At 46.2% G+C, this 15,791-nt stretch overlaps 1 protein-coding gene across 2 annotated transcripts in view; it reads right to left on the reverse strand.

Moving 5' to 3' along the window:
• The window catches only part of LOC119978090 (katanin-interacting protein), a 307,079-nt gene that overhangs the window by 117,837 nt on the left and 173,451 nt on the right, over window positions 1-15,791 (reverse strand). For both annotated transcript variants that reach the window (XM_038819487.1, XM_038819488.1), the window contains exon 12: window positions 7,268-7,370. In XM_038819487.1, coding sequence (XP_038675415.1) covers window positions 7,268-7,370 — 103 coding nt within the window. The remainder of the gene's footprint in view (window positions 1-7,267; window positions 7,371-15,791) is intronic.

The raw sequence follows: 15,791 nt of genomic DNA on the forward strand, positions 1-15,791 counted from the left end.
AAAGAGAACGGAGCTGGGTAGGATATAATAGTGCAAGAAAAACAAGACTGAAACGGAGCTGGGGAGATAAAAGAGTGTGAGGAAATACGAGAATGAGAACAGAGCTAGGATATAAAAGAGTGCAAGAAAGAGTGAGAGTGGAGCTGGGAGAATAAAAGAGCAAGGCTGAGAATTCAAAAGCCTGACATAATTTTTTCAAAGCTAACATCAACATGAGGGAGAGAGCTGATTGATAGGTAATGGGCAAGTTGTTTTCTCCACTGTAAAGCTACATTCGGTAAGGTACGAGTTCTAGCGTTTTTTAAAAAACTTAAATTTATACCATGTAGAAAATTATTTAAGGTGGCACGCAAGGGACATATTAGGTAATTGGGTCCAGAAATGAGACCCCAATGTAGCAGACAATTTAGGGGTTAAACAGACAGAAGGGAGAAACAAACATACTCACACAGATTCAGAGGGATACGCCCATACTTCGCCGAGTTACATTGTCCCTGTCCCAGTCGGACTTGAACTCATTGGTGGGAATAAACAGGTTCCCTCAGACCTATTGTTCTTCGGAACCATCCTGTTAGTAAGGGCTATTAGCCAATTACAGAGTCTGATGGCCTCTTTGTCCGTCAATGGGACGTTAGTTGCATATCAAGATCATGGCTCTGTTCTTTTGTATGAACCGGAGTTGCCAATCAGCCAAGATAACGATAATGGGTTCAAGTTTGCACTGGAGTGCTGACTGGGCTGCATGAGAGTGTTAAAGTGAGAGTCTGATGACTGAGGGCGTTAGTTGAGGAGGGAGCAAGGTGCTCCTTTCATTTCAGTTCCTACATTTCCTCAAAGAGCACGAAGGGAGTCGGGAGTTTACAGAGAGTGCAGCTGACTGGGAGCAGAGTCGGAGGGCGGAGTTCCAGTTGGTTCACAAGGCAGCTACATTCTATAAGGTAAGAGCGGTTTGTTTTTGGGTTTTTAATTTTTTTAACTTTTGTTTGTTTTGTTTTTTGGGGGCAGCGAGCTATCATTGTATCATTTAGCAGAATCACCAATTTTCAAGGGTTCACGTGGGAGAGTAGCAACAGTACATATATATATATATATATATATATTTTTTTTTTTAAAGGGCCTAACGGGCGTTTAATCTTTTCTTTTTTTTCCCCCTCCTTTAAATCTCTTTTGGAATTCAGATCAGAAGGGATGGAGTCGAGGGCAGTTGCATGCTCCTCCTGTAGGATGTGATTGGTGAGGGACACCACTGGTGACCCCACTGACTACACCTGCGGGAAGTGCACCTAACTCCAGCTCCTCAGAAACAGTGTTAGGGAACTGGAGCTGGAACAACTTTGGATCATCCGGGAGGCAGAGGGGGTGATAGAAAAGAGTTACAGGGAGGTAGCCACACGCAAGGTGCAGGACAAGAGTAGCTGGGTTACAGTCAGGGGAAGGAAAAGGAACGGGCAGGCAGTGCAAGGATCCCTCGTGGCCATTCCCCTTCAAAACAAATAGACCATTTTGGATGCTGTTGGGGGGAAATGCCCATGATGTTAAGGGTAAAATCCTGGCATGGATAGAGGATTGGCTGACTGGCAGAAGGCAGAGAGTGGGGATAAAGGGGTCTTTTGCAGGATGGCAGATGGTGACTAGTGGTGTGCCTCAAGGGTCTGTGCTGGGACCACAACTTTTCACAATATACATAAATGATCTGGAAGAAGGAACTGAAGGCACTGTTGCCAAGTTTGCAGATAATGCAAAGATCTGTAGAGGGGCAGGTAGTATTGAGGAAGCAAGGGGGCTGCAGAAGGATTTGGACAAGCTAGGAGTGGGAAATGAAGTGGCAAATGAAATACAATGTGGAAATGTGTGAGGTTATGCACTTTGGAAGGAGGAATTTAGGCATAGACTATTTTTTTAAATGGGGAAATGCTCAGGAAATCAGACGCACAAAGGATCTTGGGAGTCCTTGTTCATGATTCTCTTCAGGTTAATGTGCAGGTTCAGTTGGCAGCTAAGACAAATGCAATGTTCGCATTCATGTCAAGAGGGCTAGAATACAAAAACAGGGATGTACTTCTGAGGTTGTATAAGGCCTTGGTCAGACCCCATTTGGAATATTGTGAGCAGTTTTGGGCCCCATATCTAAGGAAAGATGTGCTGGCTTTGGAAAGGGTCCAGAGAAGGTTCACAAGAATGATCCATGGAATGAAGAACTTGTCATGTGAGGAATGGTTGAGGACTCTGGGTCTGTACTGGTTGGAGTTTAGAAGGATGAGGGGGATCTAATTGAAACTTACAGGATGCTGCGAGGTCTGGATAGAGTGGACGTGGAGAGGATGATTCCACTTGTAGGAAAAACTAGAACAAAGTACAATCTCAGACTAAAGGTCGATCCTTTAGATCTGAGATCAGGAGGAATTTCTTCAGCCAGAGGGTGGTGAATCTGTGGAACTCTTCACCGTAGACGACTGTGGAGGCCAAATCAATGAGTGTCTTTAAGACAGAGATAGATAGGTTCTTGATTAATAAGGGGATCAGGGGTTGTGGGGAGAAGGCAGGAGAATGGGGATGAGAAAATATCAGCCATGATTGAATGGCTGAGCAGACTCGATGGGCCGAGTGACATAATTCTACTCCTACGTCTTATGGTCGACCTGCCGGGGAAAGGCCCTAGTGGCCTGGTCTCTGGCACCGAGTCTGGCTCTGTGGCTCAGAAGGGAAGGGGGGAGAATAGAAAACTAATACTGATAGGAGACTCAATGGTTAGGGGAACGGATAGGAGATTCTGTGGTCACAAACGAGACTCCCGGAAGGTATGTTGCCTCCCGAGCACCAGAGCTAGGGATGTCCCAGATCGGGTCTACAGGATTCTTAAGGGGGAGGGTGGGAAACCAGAAGTCATGGTGCACATAGGCACCAACGACATAGCTACGAAAAGGGATGAGGATCTAAAAACTGATTTTAGGGAGTTAGGTCGGAAGCCAAAGAGCACGACAAGCAGAGTGATCTCAGGATTGCAACCGGTGCCACGTGCCAGTGAGGCAAGGAACAGAGAGCGAGTGCAGTTGAACACGTGGCTGCAGGGCTGGTGCAGGAGGGAAGGCTTCAGATATGTGGATCATTGGGATACCTTCTGGGGAAGATGGGACCTATACATGAAGGACGGATTGCACAGAAACTGGAGGGGTACCAATATCCGGGTGGGAAGTTTGCTAGAGCTCTTTTCGGAGGGTTTAAACTATTTTGGCAGGGGGATGGGAACCAGAGCTATGGATCAGAGGATAGGGTAGCTGTTGAACAGGCAGAAATAGTATGCAGCAAGTCTGTGAGGAAGGATAGACTGTTGATAGGGCAAAGTTGCACTCAGTGGAATGGGTTAAAGTGTATCTGTTTCAATGCAAGGACTATCAGAAATAAGGGAGATGAACTTAGAGCATGGATCAGTACTTGGAACTGCAATGTTGTGGCTATTATGGAGACATGGATTTCACAGGGGCAGGAATGGTTGTTAGATGTTCCGGGGTTTAGATGTTTTCAGAAGAATAGGGAAGGAGGTAATAGAGGAGGGGGAGTGTCACTGTTAATTAGGGAGCGCGCCACGGCTGCAGAAAAGGAGGTAGTCGAGGAGTGGTGGTCTACTGAGTCAGTATGGGTGGAATTCAGAAACAAGAAAGGAGCAGTCACTTCATTCAGAGTTTTTGATAGACCCCCAAATAGCAGCAGAGATATAGGGGAACAGATTGGGCGGCAGATCTTGGAAAGGTGCTGAAGTAACACAGTTGTTGTCATGGGTGACTGCAACTTCCCTAATATTGACTGGAACCTCTTTAATGCAAATGGTTTGGATGGAGCAGATTTTGTCACCTGTGTACAGGAAGGATTCCTGACTCAATATGTAGATCAGCCGACTAGCAGGGAGGCCATATTGGACATGGTGCTCGGCAACAAACCAGGCCAGGTGTCAGATGTCTCGGTAGGAGAGCATTTCAGAGACAGTGACCACAACTCCTTGACCTTTACAATAGTCATGGAGAGGGAAAGGAACAGACAGTATGGAAAAGTATTTAATTAGGGGGAGGGGAAATTATATTGCTATTAGACAGGAGCTGAGGAGCATAAAATGGGAACAATTGTTCTTGGAAAAACGCACAACAGTAATGTGGAGGTTGTTAAGGAAGCACTTGCTGCGTGTGCTGGATAGTTTTGTCCCACTGAGAGGAGGAAGAAATGGTAAGGTGAAGGAGCTTTGGATGACAAGAGAAGTACTGCTGTGGTTGCCAGGAGCTCAGGAATTTCGACATTGACATTGTCATTCCAAGTGAGACCCGGCGGTCAGGGGAAAGGCCAACTCGAGTAACAAGGTGGTGATTACACCTTCTTCTGGAAAGGTAACCAGAAGAAGATCGCTGCCTCCACGGGGTTGGCTTCGCCACTGAAAATGAACTAGTTGGCCATCTGAGATTCCCCTTGAGGGATAAATGAACACCTCACGGCCCTGCAGCTAATCCTAGCCTTGAGTCAGTGTGCTACAGTCCTCAGCACATGCACCCCAACAGCTACAGGTGAATCCAAAGCGGAATTTTACCCCAGCCTTGAACAATCCTTGGCCGAAGTTCCAACCGGTGACAATCTGATCCTTTACACAGCTCATGTAAACCAACAGCCCAACTGTGGTCAGACATACCACATTCTGAAAACAAGTGGCAGATACCACTCAATAAAAAGTTCTCCTCCAATCCCCCAGATGCTTATCACACAGGGAGACAACTGGTCTCACTGAAACTAGATTCACCGAACCCCCCCCCCCCCACTTGGGTCAACTGTTCCTCCTAGTTGCCCTGCTCACTGCTCACCTTTGTTCTGCCATTCACACTATCAGCATCCTTCTTAGCCTTAATCACCCCCATTTATGTTCCATTGTCTTCTGTCCTCGACATCTTTGTCGATCTCCACCTATCCAGCCCCATCGCTCCACGCTCTCCCACTACAGTATAAATCTGACCGCTTTAACATCCAGACTCGAAACGTTAGCTCCCTTCTGTCTCCACAGAAGCTGTCAGACCTGCTGAGCTTGTCCAGTATTTTCTGTTTTGTTTCAGATTCCAGTATCCGCAGTAATTTGCTTTTTATCACTAGAACTCTTCACTTCCATGCGAGTGTTTCCAAATTCCACTCAAGAACACGCCTTCGAATCTTCTCCCAAACGACACTTTCTCTCGGTCCCATACTGACAAACCCTCCTCGACAACCTCCTTTTCTGCAGCTGTGGTGCACTCCCCAATTAACAGTGACACTTCCCCTCCTTTTACCTCCCTCCCTATTCTTCTGAAAACATCTAACAACCATTCCTGTCCCTGTGAAATCCACGTCTCCGTAATGGCCACAACATTGTAGTTCCATGTACTAATCCATGCTCCAAGTTCATCTTTCTTATTCCTGACATTTTTTGCATTGAAACAGACACACTTTAACCCATTCCACGGAGTACAACTTTGCCCTATTAACTGTCTATCCTTCGTCACAGACTCACTGCACACTATTTCTGCCTGTTCAACAGCTATCCTATCCTCTGATCCATAGCTCTGGTTCCCATCCCCCTGTCAAACTAGTTTAAACCCTCCCGAAGAGCTCGAGCAAACCTCCCATCCAGGAAATTGGTGCCCCTTCAGTTTAGGTGCAATCTGTCCTTCATGTACAGGTCCCACCTTCCCCAGAAAGTATCCCAATGATCCACATATCTGAAGCCTTCCCTCCTGCACCAGCCCTGTAGCCATGTGTTCAGCTACAGTAGCTCTCTGTTCCTTGCTTCGCTGGCACCAGTAGCAATCCTGAGATTACTCCTCTGCTTGTCCTGCTCTTTAGCTTCCAGCCTAACACCCTAAAATCAGTTTTTAGATCTTCATCCCTTTTCTTAGCTATGTCGTTGATGCCTATGTGCACCACGACTTCTGGTTGCTCCCCCTCCCACTTAAGAATTCTGTTGACCCGATCCGAGACATCCCTAACCCTGGCACCCGGGAGGCAACATGCCTTTCGGTCGTCTCGTTCACGACCACAGAATCTCCTATCCGTTCCCCTAACCATCGAGTCTCCTAACACTATCTCCCCCCCCCCCCCCCCCCCCCCCCCCACCAACAGCATCCAGAACGGTCAGCTTTGAGGGATTCCTGCACTGTCTGCTCGTTCCTTTTCCTTCCCCTGACTGTAACCCAGCTACTCTTGTCCTGAACCTTGGGTGTGGCTACCTCCCTGTAATTCTTCTCTATCCCCCCTCTGCCTCCCGGATGATCCAAAGTTCATCCAGCTCCAGCTCCATTTCCAGTTCCCTAATGTGGTCTCTGAGGAGCTGGAGTTGGGTGCACTTACCGCAGGTGTAGTCAGTGGGGTCACCAGTGGTGTCCCTCACCAATCGCATCCTACAGGAGGAGCATGTAACTGCCCTCGCCTCCATCCCCTTTGATCTGCATTCTCAAAGAGATTTAAAAGGAACAAAAAAATTAAACACCCGTTAGGCCCTTAAAAGAAAAAATATATATATACTGCTGCTACTCTCTCAAGTGAACCCTCTAAAATTGGTGATTCTGCTAAATGATACAAAGATAGCTTTCTGCCCCACCCCCCATAAAAAAACAGCTCTTACCTTACAGAATATAGCTGCCCTGTGAACCAACTGGAACTCCGCCTTCCGACTCTGCTCCCAGTCAGCTGCACTCTCTGTAAACTCCCGGCTCCCTTCACACTCTTTGAGGAAATGTAACAAATGAACTGAAAGGAGCACCTTACTCCCTCCTCACCTAACTCCCTCAGTCACCATTGGTCATGTTGAATACAAACAAAGTGTGGGAGAACACATTTTTCCCAGCACATTTATGTACCTGGCAAGTCAATGGAAATTATAATATCTAACAAGAACACCTTGTAAATATAATTATTTACATCTGTAAAGTTAAATTTGCATTGCAAATTACTCATCGACTAGAATAAATAAAAACTTTCATTGGTATCCAAGTGGAGTTGTATGTTCCAGGATTCATTGCATAATAATGTGGATGTAAAGAATGGTATTAAACAATGCATTCCACTGTAATTAACATTCATCCTAACTGCAGAAAACAAATTATTGCAGAGCTAATTACAAGATCCGGTGGTGCAATAGGGTGAGCATACAAACCTCCTCGATTGAACAAGTCAATGCTTTGCAGTTATAAAAGCTTTAATGAAACCTTAGTAATTGTACAGTAATAAATTATGTATTTCAATAAGAAAGATTTAAGTCATTCACCTCAATTGTTAGTGGATTTCTTGTCTTGAAGGCACTGCTGTTTGATTTGTAATTGGAAGGCACTTCAATTTTCTCCAACACTTTCAGTAGCTTTTTTCGTTGACTGTAAAACACACAGGTGGCAAAGTAATTACAAGTCCATATGTAGTAATGCACTCCGGCGAGGAGCAGTGGCGTCGTGGTATTGTCACTGGTCTAGTAATTTAGAGACCCAGACTCATGCTCTGGGGACCTGGTCCGAGTCCCACCAGGGTAGTTGCTGGAATTTGAATTTAATAAAACAAATCTGGAAATAAAAGTCTAATAACGACCATTAAACCACTGTCGATTGTCGGAAAAACCCATCTGGCTCACTGATGCCCTTTAGGGAAGGAAATTTGCCATCCTTACCTGGTCTGGCCTACATGTGACTCCAGGCTCACAGCAATGTGGTTGACTCTTAAATGCCCTCAGGGATGGGCAACTAATGTGGTCCAGCCAACAATGCCCACATCCCGTGGATCAAAAAAAAACTCCATGAGTATTTTTTTAATACTCCTACCACATTTTTACAGCTCTTTTACAAAATAAAAGGAGAAAGTTAGATGTACAACTTACTTAGAATCATAGAATTTAAAGTGCACCCCACGCCCACACCTCCACTTCATCCCCGTAACCCAGTAACCCCACCAAACATTTTGGACACCAAGGGCAATTTTGCATGGCCAGTCCACCTAACCCTGTCATCTTTTGACTGTGGGAGGAATCAGGAGCAGCCGGAGGAAACCCACGCAGACACGGGGAAAACGTGCAGACTCCGCAGTGTGTCCCAAGCCGGGAATCGAACCTGGGACCCTGGAGCTGTGAAGCAACTGTGCTACCATGCTGCCCATTCACCACCTACAAGGCACATATCAGGAGGGTGATAGCCTTCAAAGGCCTATCCAGGCAAGGATGGCCTTCAGTGGATGGCCTGTGTGACAATGGATGTTATTTGTTGAAAATATGTTTTGAGATTATGATGGTATCCTGAAAATAAAGCGCTTCTGCATGCGAGTGTCCATGATGAATTAAACTGGGGGAGGTTAATAGAGGCAGCTTGAAATGAAGTTCGCTTATTGTCACAAGTAGGCTTCAAATGAAGTTACAGTGAAAAGCCCCTACTTGCCACATTCTGGTGCCTGTTCGGGGAGGCCGGTAGGGGAAGCTGTATCAAGCTGATACAGAGCTTGTCTGATATTTGAGAGAAAAATGGGTAAAGATGTTAGGTTTATGCATTTGTAATGAGGTATGGTGAGTTTGAATTACAGGTAAATAGATTGAATCTAAAATTTGCACTTTTTTATTCATTTAAGCAATGTCATCTTCACTAACCGGGCCAGCACTTACTGTCCATCCCTAATTGCCCTCGAGAAGGTGATGGTGATCTGTCGTCTTAAACCTTTGCAGTCCATGTGATGTAGGTACACCCACTGTGCTGTTAGGAAAGATTTTCCAGGATTTAGACCCAATGACAATGAAGGAACGGCGATATATTTCCAAGTCAGGATGGTGACTGACATGGAGGGGAACTTCCAGGTGGTGATGCTTCCATGTATCTCTTGCCTTGTCCTTCTAAATGGCAATGGTTGTGAGCTTTGAAGGTGCTGTCTGAGGAGCGTTGGTGAGTTCCTGCAGTGCATCTTGTAGATGGCACAGATGGCTGCTCTGTGCATCAGTGGTGGAGGCAGTGAATGTTTGTGAATGAGTGCCACTCAAGCAGGCTGCTTTGTCCTAGATCGTGTCAGCTTTTTGAGTGATTTTGGGGAGCTGCTCTTATCCAGGCAAGGGGAGTGCATTTGAGCACCCTCCTGACATGTGCCTTGTAAGTGGTGAATGGCATTGAGGAGTCAGGGGTGAGCTACTCACCACAGGATTCCTCACCTTTGACCTATTCTTGTAGCCACAGTATTTACAGGAGGGGTCCAGAAAAGTCTTTGTTTTCAGAAAGTAGCTTGCTTCTGAACCTTCTTTTTAGATTTCCACATCTGAGTGGAAATATTTGAGGCGTGACGTGGTATCCCATTCTTAAAATAACAATTCTTTGCTTTGGGTGATATTACTTGATTTTTATAATTAAAATCTTGCCATGACACTGGATTACACTCTCACATTAGGTACGGACATATTGAACTTTTAAATAAGAAGTGCTTTTTAAAAACTGGACACAGAAGCCAAAGATAGCTATGAATGTAAATTCTGAGAATGTTATTCAATGGCTGTCTGGAAAATTCCTATGTAGATTATACTCAGTCCCGAGAGACAACAGAATGTCGCCATCTTTTTCGGATGGAAAAGGAAGGATTAAAATGCAAATACTGAGCTGTAATCACCTGCAGAGATAGTGGAAGCAGATTACCATCTCAGCAAAAACCACTACTATCCTGCGAGTTCTATCCCAGACATATTTTTGGTTTTCCTCTTCCAGGAAACCACTGCAATCCTTGTCTGGGTGTGCCAGTCTGGTGTTCTAGTTGACTAAGCTGCGAAAAGTCACAACTCAAGAACATCGACTGGGTACAAAGTCTTGAAGGTAAAATTTCCCTGTCTCTTGGAACGCTAGAATCAAGTCAAGTCAGCAAAGGTGAGAAAGAATCAGGACAACTTCTTTCAGCTAACCTGCTGACCAAGAATCCCCAAACCAACTGCTCAACTGCCAAAATCAGCACGACTGGAATTTCACAACTTGATGGCCACAACATTTCACCTCTAGGACTGATTCATATTTTATTAAACTTTCAATTTTAGCCTCACTTCTCATTTCTAATCTGTGTGTTTGGATGTTGTGTTTGATTATTTTCTTCTTGCATTTTAGTAACTAATAGGTTTAGCTCAGATGGGTGGACAGCTGGTTCGTGATGCAGAGCAAGGCCAACAACACGGATTCAATTCCCGTATCAGCTGAGGTTATTCATGGAGGCCCGCCTTCTCAACCTTGCACCTTGCCTGAGGTGTGGTGACCCTCAGGTTAAATCACCACCAGTCAGCTCTCCCCCTGAAAGAGGACAGCTCTCCGGTCAGCAAGGGCAGCACGGTAGCCTTGTGGATAGCACAATTGCTTCACAGCTCCAGGGTCCGAGGTTCGATTCCGGCTTGGGTCACTGTCTGTGTCGAGTCTGCACATCCTCCCCGTGTGTGCGTGGGTTTCCTCCGGGTGCTCCGGTTTCCTCCCACAGTCCAAAGATGTGCAGGTTAGGTGGATTGGCCATGATAAATTGCCCTTAGTATCCAAAATTGCCCTTAGTGTTGGGTGGGGTTACTGGGTTATGGGGATAAGGTGGAGGTGTTGACCTTGGGTGGGGTGCTCTTTCCAAGAGCCGGTGCAGACTCGATGGGCCAAATGGCCTCCTTCTGCACTGTAAATTCTATGATATCTATGATCTGGGACTACGGTGACTTTACTTACTCCCTTTGATAAACTTAGCCTTGGTTAAATCAACTCCTTTTAAAACGAATACATTTGGACTGGAAAAATATACCAACAAGGGGAGGGATAGCGATCTTTTTCAAATTGTCCTTGTTGCGGCCAAGCAAAGGGGTTGAATAAGGACGGGAAGCCAATTCACCCCTCTTCACCCAAGAGCATAACCATTTGGAGATACCCAGTCCTGAATCATAATAAATTTGGCAAACTAGTATGGTTGTAACAATCTATAAGGGGAGGGGGGGGGGGGGGGGGGGAGAGGGAGAGAGAGAGAGAGAGAGAGAGAGAGAGAGGGGTGTTCTGCAAGATTGTTTCAACTGAATCAATCTTATGTGCTAAAGTTTGTTTCAATATATCTCCCAATATTCACAATCCTAGGAGGTGCTACTGGTATTATTATTAATTATTATGTGTTCTATGATTTTGGTGGTCAGTGGCTCTTCCTCCTCATTTTCAAAATACAAAAAAAAAGGTTCATGATCAGTAAGACAGGTTTCCATCTGGGGTCTGGCTTGCTCCATCATAATATTGTAACAAATTTGGGTCCCTTTGTGGCATTTGAAATTCCTTGAACGAATTAGAATTTGTGAATCTAGAGTAGGAATATGAGGGGAGCACTAAACTCAGGAGTTTTATGTTTTTACCATAGAATTTACAGTGCAGAAGGAGGCCACTGAAAATGAGAGATAAATTATTGTGGAAGGATTAAGAAAGTATTCCAGTGACTGTCAAAAGATATTGAGACGAAAGACAAAAAATAGATCAGAGCTGCTCGTTTTAGCCGACATTCATAATGCGACATTCATAACAGTTGAATGTGGAAAAAGGATCTCATGTGAATTAGCAAGGAAATTGGAGATTGGATGGTAAAAGTGTTAGTAACAAAGAACAAGCTGAAGGACACCAGTCACCAGAGATGAGGTTGACGTGTTTAGTTTGTTAAAGTTAGTGGAGTTACAGCAGAAGGATCCAGCATTTAAACAGACAGCTTACTCCGAGGCAGAATACATTCCAGGGTTTATTACTTTAAAGACAATGGGCGGAATTCTCCGCAAGGGGCCGAATTTGTGAAGGCTGTCGTGAACTCGGCCGAGGTTCACGACGGCCTCGGAGCCCGCTCCCCGCACCTAATTCACCCCCACCCGGGGGGCTAGGAGTGGGCCTCCGTGTTTCCCAGCTGCGACCTCGTCACGCCGAGAATGTGAAGTCATCCGCGCATGCGCGGGTTGCCAGTTCCAATCCGCGCATGCTCGGATGACTTCATTGCGCAGATGACTTCATTGCGCAGACGGCACGAACCCGCGCATGCGCGGTGCTGTCTTTCTCCACCGCCGCCCGGCAAGATGTGGCGGCTTGATCTTGCCGGGCGGCGGAGGGGAAAGATTGCGTCCGTTTTGGACGCTGGCCCGACGATCGGTGGGCACCGACCGCGGGCCTGTCCCCTCCCGAGCACAGTCGCGGTGCTCCCGTCCAAATCGGGCCCCTAGATGCCCCAAACGGGCATCTGGCGCCCGTTTCACGACGGCAGCGAGCAGGTGTGTTTGCTGCCATGTTGAAACGGGCGTGAAGGCCCGGCCACTCGGCCTCGGAGAATAATGGCGTGGGTCGGGCGTGGGGGGGGGGGAAGAGAATAGCGGGAGGGCGTAAAAAATGTCGGGAGGCCCTCCCGCTATTCTCCCACCTGGTGTGTGGGGCAGAGAATCGCGCCCAATGTGTTAGTGAGGAAATGGAGACCACCTCACGTCCCAGCAGATGAAAAGTGGGCAATAGTGCACCAACTAGCGAATACCTCAGATAGGGATTTGGGTTTACTGTCACACCTACCAGGTACAGCAAAATGTATTGTTCTGCATACAGTCCACACATGAAAAAACATAGGACATATGATAGATACACGATATAAATTCACAGACACAGACATCAAATGAAGTGTACAGAGTGTAGTACTACTCAGTAGAGAAGATGCATGGAGAGATCAGTTCAGTCCATATGAGAGTCATTCAGGAGTCTGGTAACAGTGGAGAACAAAGAACAATACAGCACAGGAACAGGCCCTTCGGCCCTCCAAGCCTTCGCCGATGACGTGTCCTATCTAGACTAACTGCCTGTATCCTTCTATACCCTGTTTGTTCCTGTGCCTATCCAGATAAGTCTTAAAGGTCGCTAACATATCTGCCTCAACCACCTCACTTAGCTGTGCATTCCAGGCCACCACCGTCCTCTGTGTGAAAGACTTTCCCCGCACATCTCCACTAAACCTTTCCCCCCTCACCTTGAAATTGTGCCGCCATGTAATCGTGATTTCCGCTCTGGGAAAAAGCCTCCAACTGTTCACCCTATCTGTACCCCTCTCAATTTTATAAACTTCGATCAGATCGCCCCTCAGCTCCGACTCTCTTGGGAGAACAATCACAGTTTATTCAATCTCTCCTCATATCTAATACCTTCCATACTAGGCAACATCCTGGTAAACCTTTTCTGTACTCTCTCCAAAGCCTCCACATCCTTCTGGTAGTGCGGTGACCAGAATTGGACACAGTATTCCAAATGTGGCCTAACTACGTTCTATATAATTGTAACATGATTTTCGAGTTTTTATACTCGATACCCTGTCCTATGAAGGCAAGCATGCCATATGCTTTCTTTACCACCATTTCCACCTGTGGAAGGATCTGTGGACCTGCTCGCCCAGATCTCTCCGTGTCTCTTTGCTCCTGATGGTTCTGCCATTTATTTTATAGCTCCCACCGAATTGGATCTACCAAAATGCATCACCGCGCCCCCCCAGTGAAGGATCCCCCCCCGCCCCCCACCAGGGTGGCCACGGACTGAGTCCACACCGCCATGCCGAGTTCCCGATGGGTGGGACCGTGAGAGCCCCACGCCGTCGGGAACTCGGCCAGTTACACTTGGAGAATCGCCGCAGGGGACCTTTGTCAATGGCCCCCTACCAATCCACGAAGATTTCGGCGTCGACGCCCATTCTCCGCCCCCGCACCGATCGCGATTTTAGTGCAGAAGCTCAGAGAATCCCGCCCCTAACGCTGAGAATCTTTTCCAACAATTTTACTATCTCTGACGTCAAGCTCACTGGCCTATAATTACCCAGATTATCCTTGCAACCCTTCTTAAATAACAGTACAACATTGGCTATCCTTGAATCCTCTGGAATCTCACCTGTGGCCAATGATGATACAAATATTTCTGTCAGAGGCCCAGCAATTGATCTCTTGTCTCCCTCAGTAATCTGGGACAGATGCCATCTGGCCCTTAGAATTTGTCTGCCTTAATGCTTTTTAACACACCTAACACTTCCTCCCTCATATTAACGAACTGTTCTCAAGTGTTTACACATCCCTCGGAGACGCCACCAATCAAAGTGTCCCTCTCCTTTGTGAATACCGATGCAAAATACTAATTAAGGACCTCACCCAGTTCCTCAGGTTCTACACATAATTTCCCTCCTTTGTCCTTGAGTGTACCAACTCTTTCTCTAGCTGCCCACTTGTTCCTAATATATGTATAAAATGCCTTGGGATTCTCCTTAATCCTGTCTGCCAAGGACATTTTGTGACCCCTGTTTGCCCTCTTAACTCCCTGCTTGAGCTCTTTTCTACTTTCCTTGTATTCCTCAAGTGCTTCATCTGTTTTTAGTTTGCTGTACCTCACATATGAATCTTTTTTCTTTTTGACAAGATTCACAATTTCCCTGGTCATCCATGGTTTCTGAATCCTGCCTTCCCTTTTTACCGGCACATGCCTGTCCTGCATTCACATCAACTGCTCCTTAAAAGTCTCCCACATGCCAAATGTGGATTTACCCTCAGCCTCTCCCAAACAACAGCCTCCAAATCCGGCCTAATCTGGTTGTAGTTAGCCTTCCCCCAATTTAGCACCTTGACCCTCGGACAACATTCCCTAGTACTAATTCTGATATAGCATCACTGGTTAGGCCAGCATTTATTGCCCAATCCTAGTTACCCTTCAGAAGGTGGTGGTGAGCTGCCTTCTTCCACCACTATAGTCCTTGAGGTGTAGGTACATTCACTCTGCTGTTGACAGTGAAGGAACGGCGATATATTTCCAAGTAAGGGTGGTGGGTAACTTGGAGAGGAACCTCAAGGTGGTGAGTTTTGAATCTGTTAGTGCATGTTCTCAGACTTTTGTATCTCCTGCCCGATGGAAGAAGTTGGAAGGGAAAATAACCCGGATGAAAGGGGTGTTTGATTATGCTGCCTGCTTTCCCAAGGCAGCAGGAGGTGTAGACAGAGACAATGGATGGGAGGCGGCTTCACGTGATGGACTGGGCTTTGTTCACGACAGGGGAAAGAGTCAACAAGGAGGCAATATGGTGGCACAGTAAGTGGCACTGCTGCCTCACGGCGCCGATGTTCCAGGTTCGATCCCGGGTCACTGACCGTGTGGAGTTTACGTGAGTTTCGCCCCCACAACCCAAAGATGTGCAGGGTAGATGGATTCGCCACGCTAAATTGCCCCTTAATTGGAAAAAATGAATTGGGTACTCTAAATTTTAGAAAAAAAAAGTCAACAAGTGTGCTACATGTAAACATGCTCAAGTGGCACTTTGACAGAGGGGATCAACAGAAGCAGGTGCTAGTAACTGTAGGCAAGAAGGAAGAAACAAAAATTAAAGATTCTGAAATTGACCTTCCTCTGATTAAATTGTAAAAAGGCAACATTTAGTGTTTTACCAGGGAAGCCAAATTTGGCTTTGCATGATGTTGATTTGGGGGATTCAGTTTCAATAAGGTGACACCCATATAGATTAAATCAATTGGCTCAAGTGTGGAAGAAATTAAATTTATGCTTCAAAATGACATGATAGAGCCCAGTCACAGTAAATGGCATTCACCCATTGTAATGGTGCCAAACCTGGATGGATCGCAAAGACTGTTTATTGATTATCGCAAAGTAAATACAGTAACAAAGGCAGATTCATATCCTATTCCACAGCTAGAGGATTGTATTGAGAATTTGACAGTTGGCACTCATCACAAAAATTGAATTACTGCGAGGATACTGGCAACTATCCTTATCGGAAAGGCAAGAGAGATATCAGCA

The sequence above is a fragment of the Scyliorhinus canicula genome, chromosome 15, assembly GCF_902713615.1.
Source record: "Scyliorhinus canicula chromosome 15, sScyCan1.1, whole genome shotgun sequence".
In the NCBI taxonomy this organism is placed as follows: Eukaryota; Metazoa; Chordata; class Chondrichthyes; order Carcharhiniformes; family Scyliorhinidae; genus Scyliorhinus; species Scyliorhinus canicula.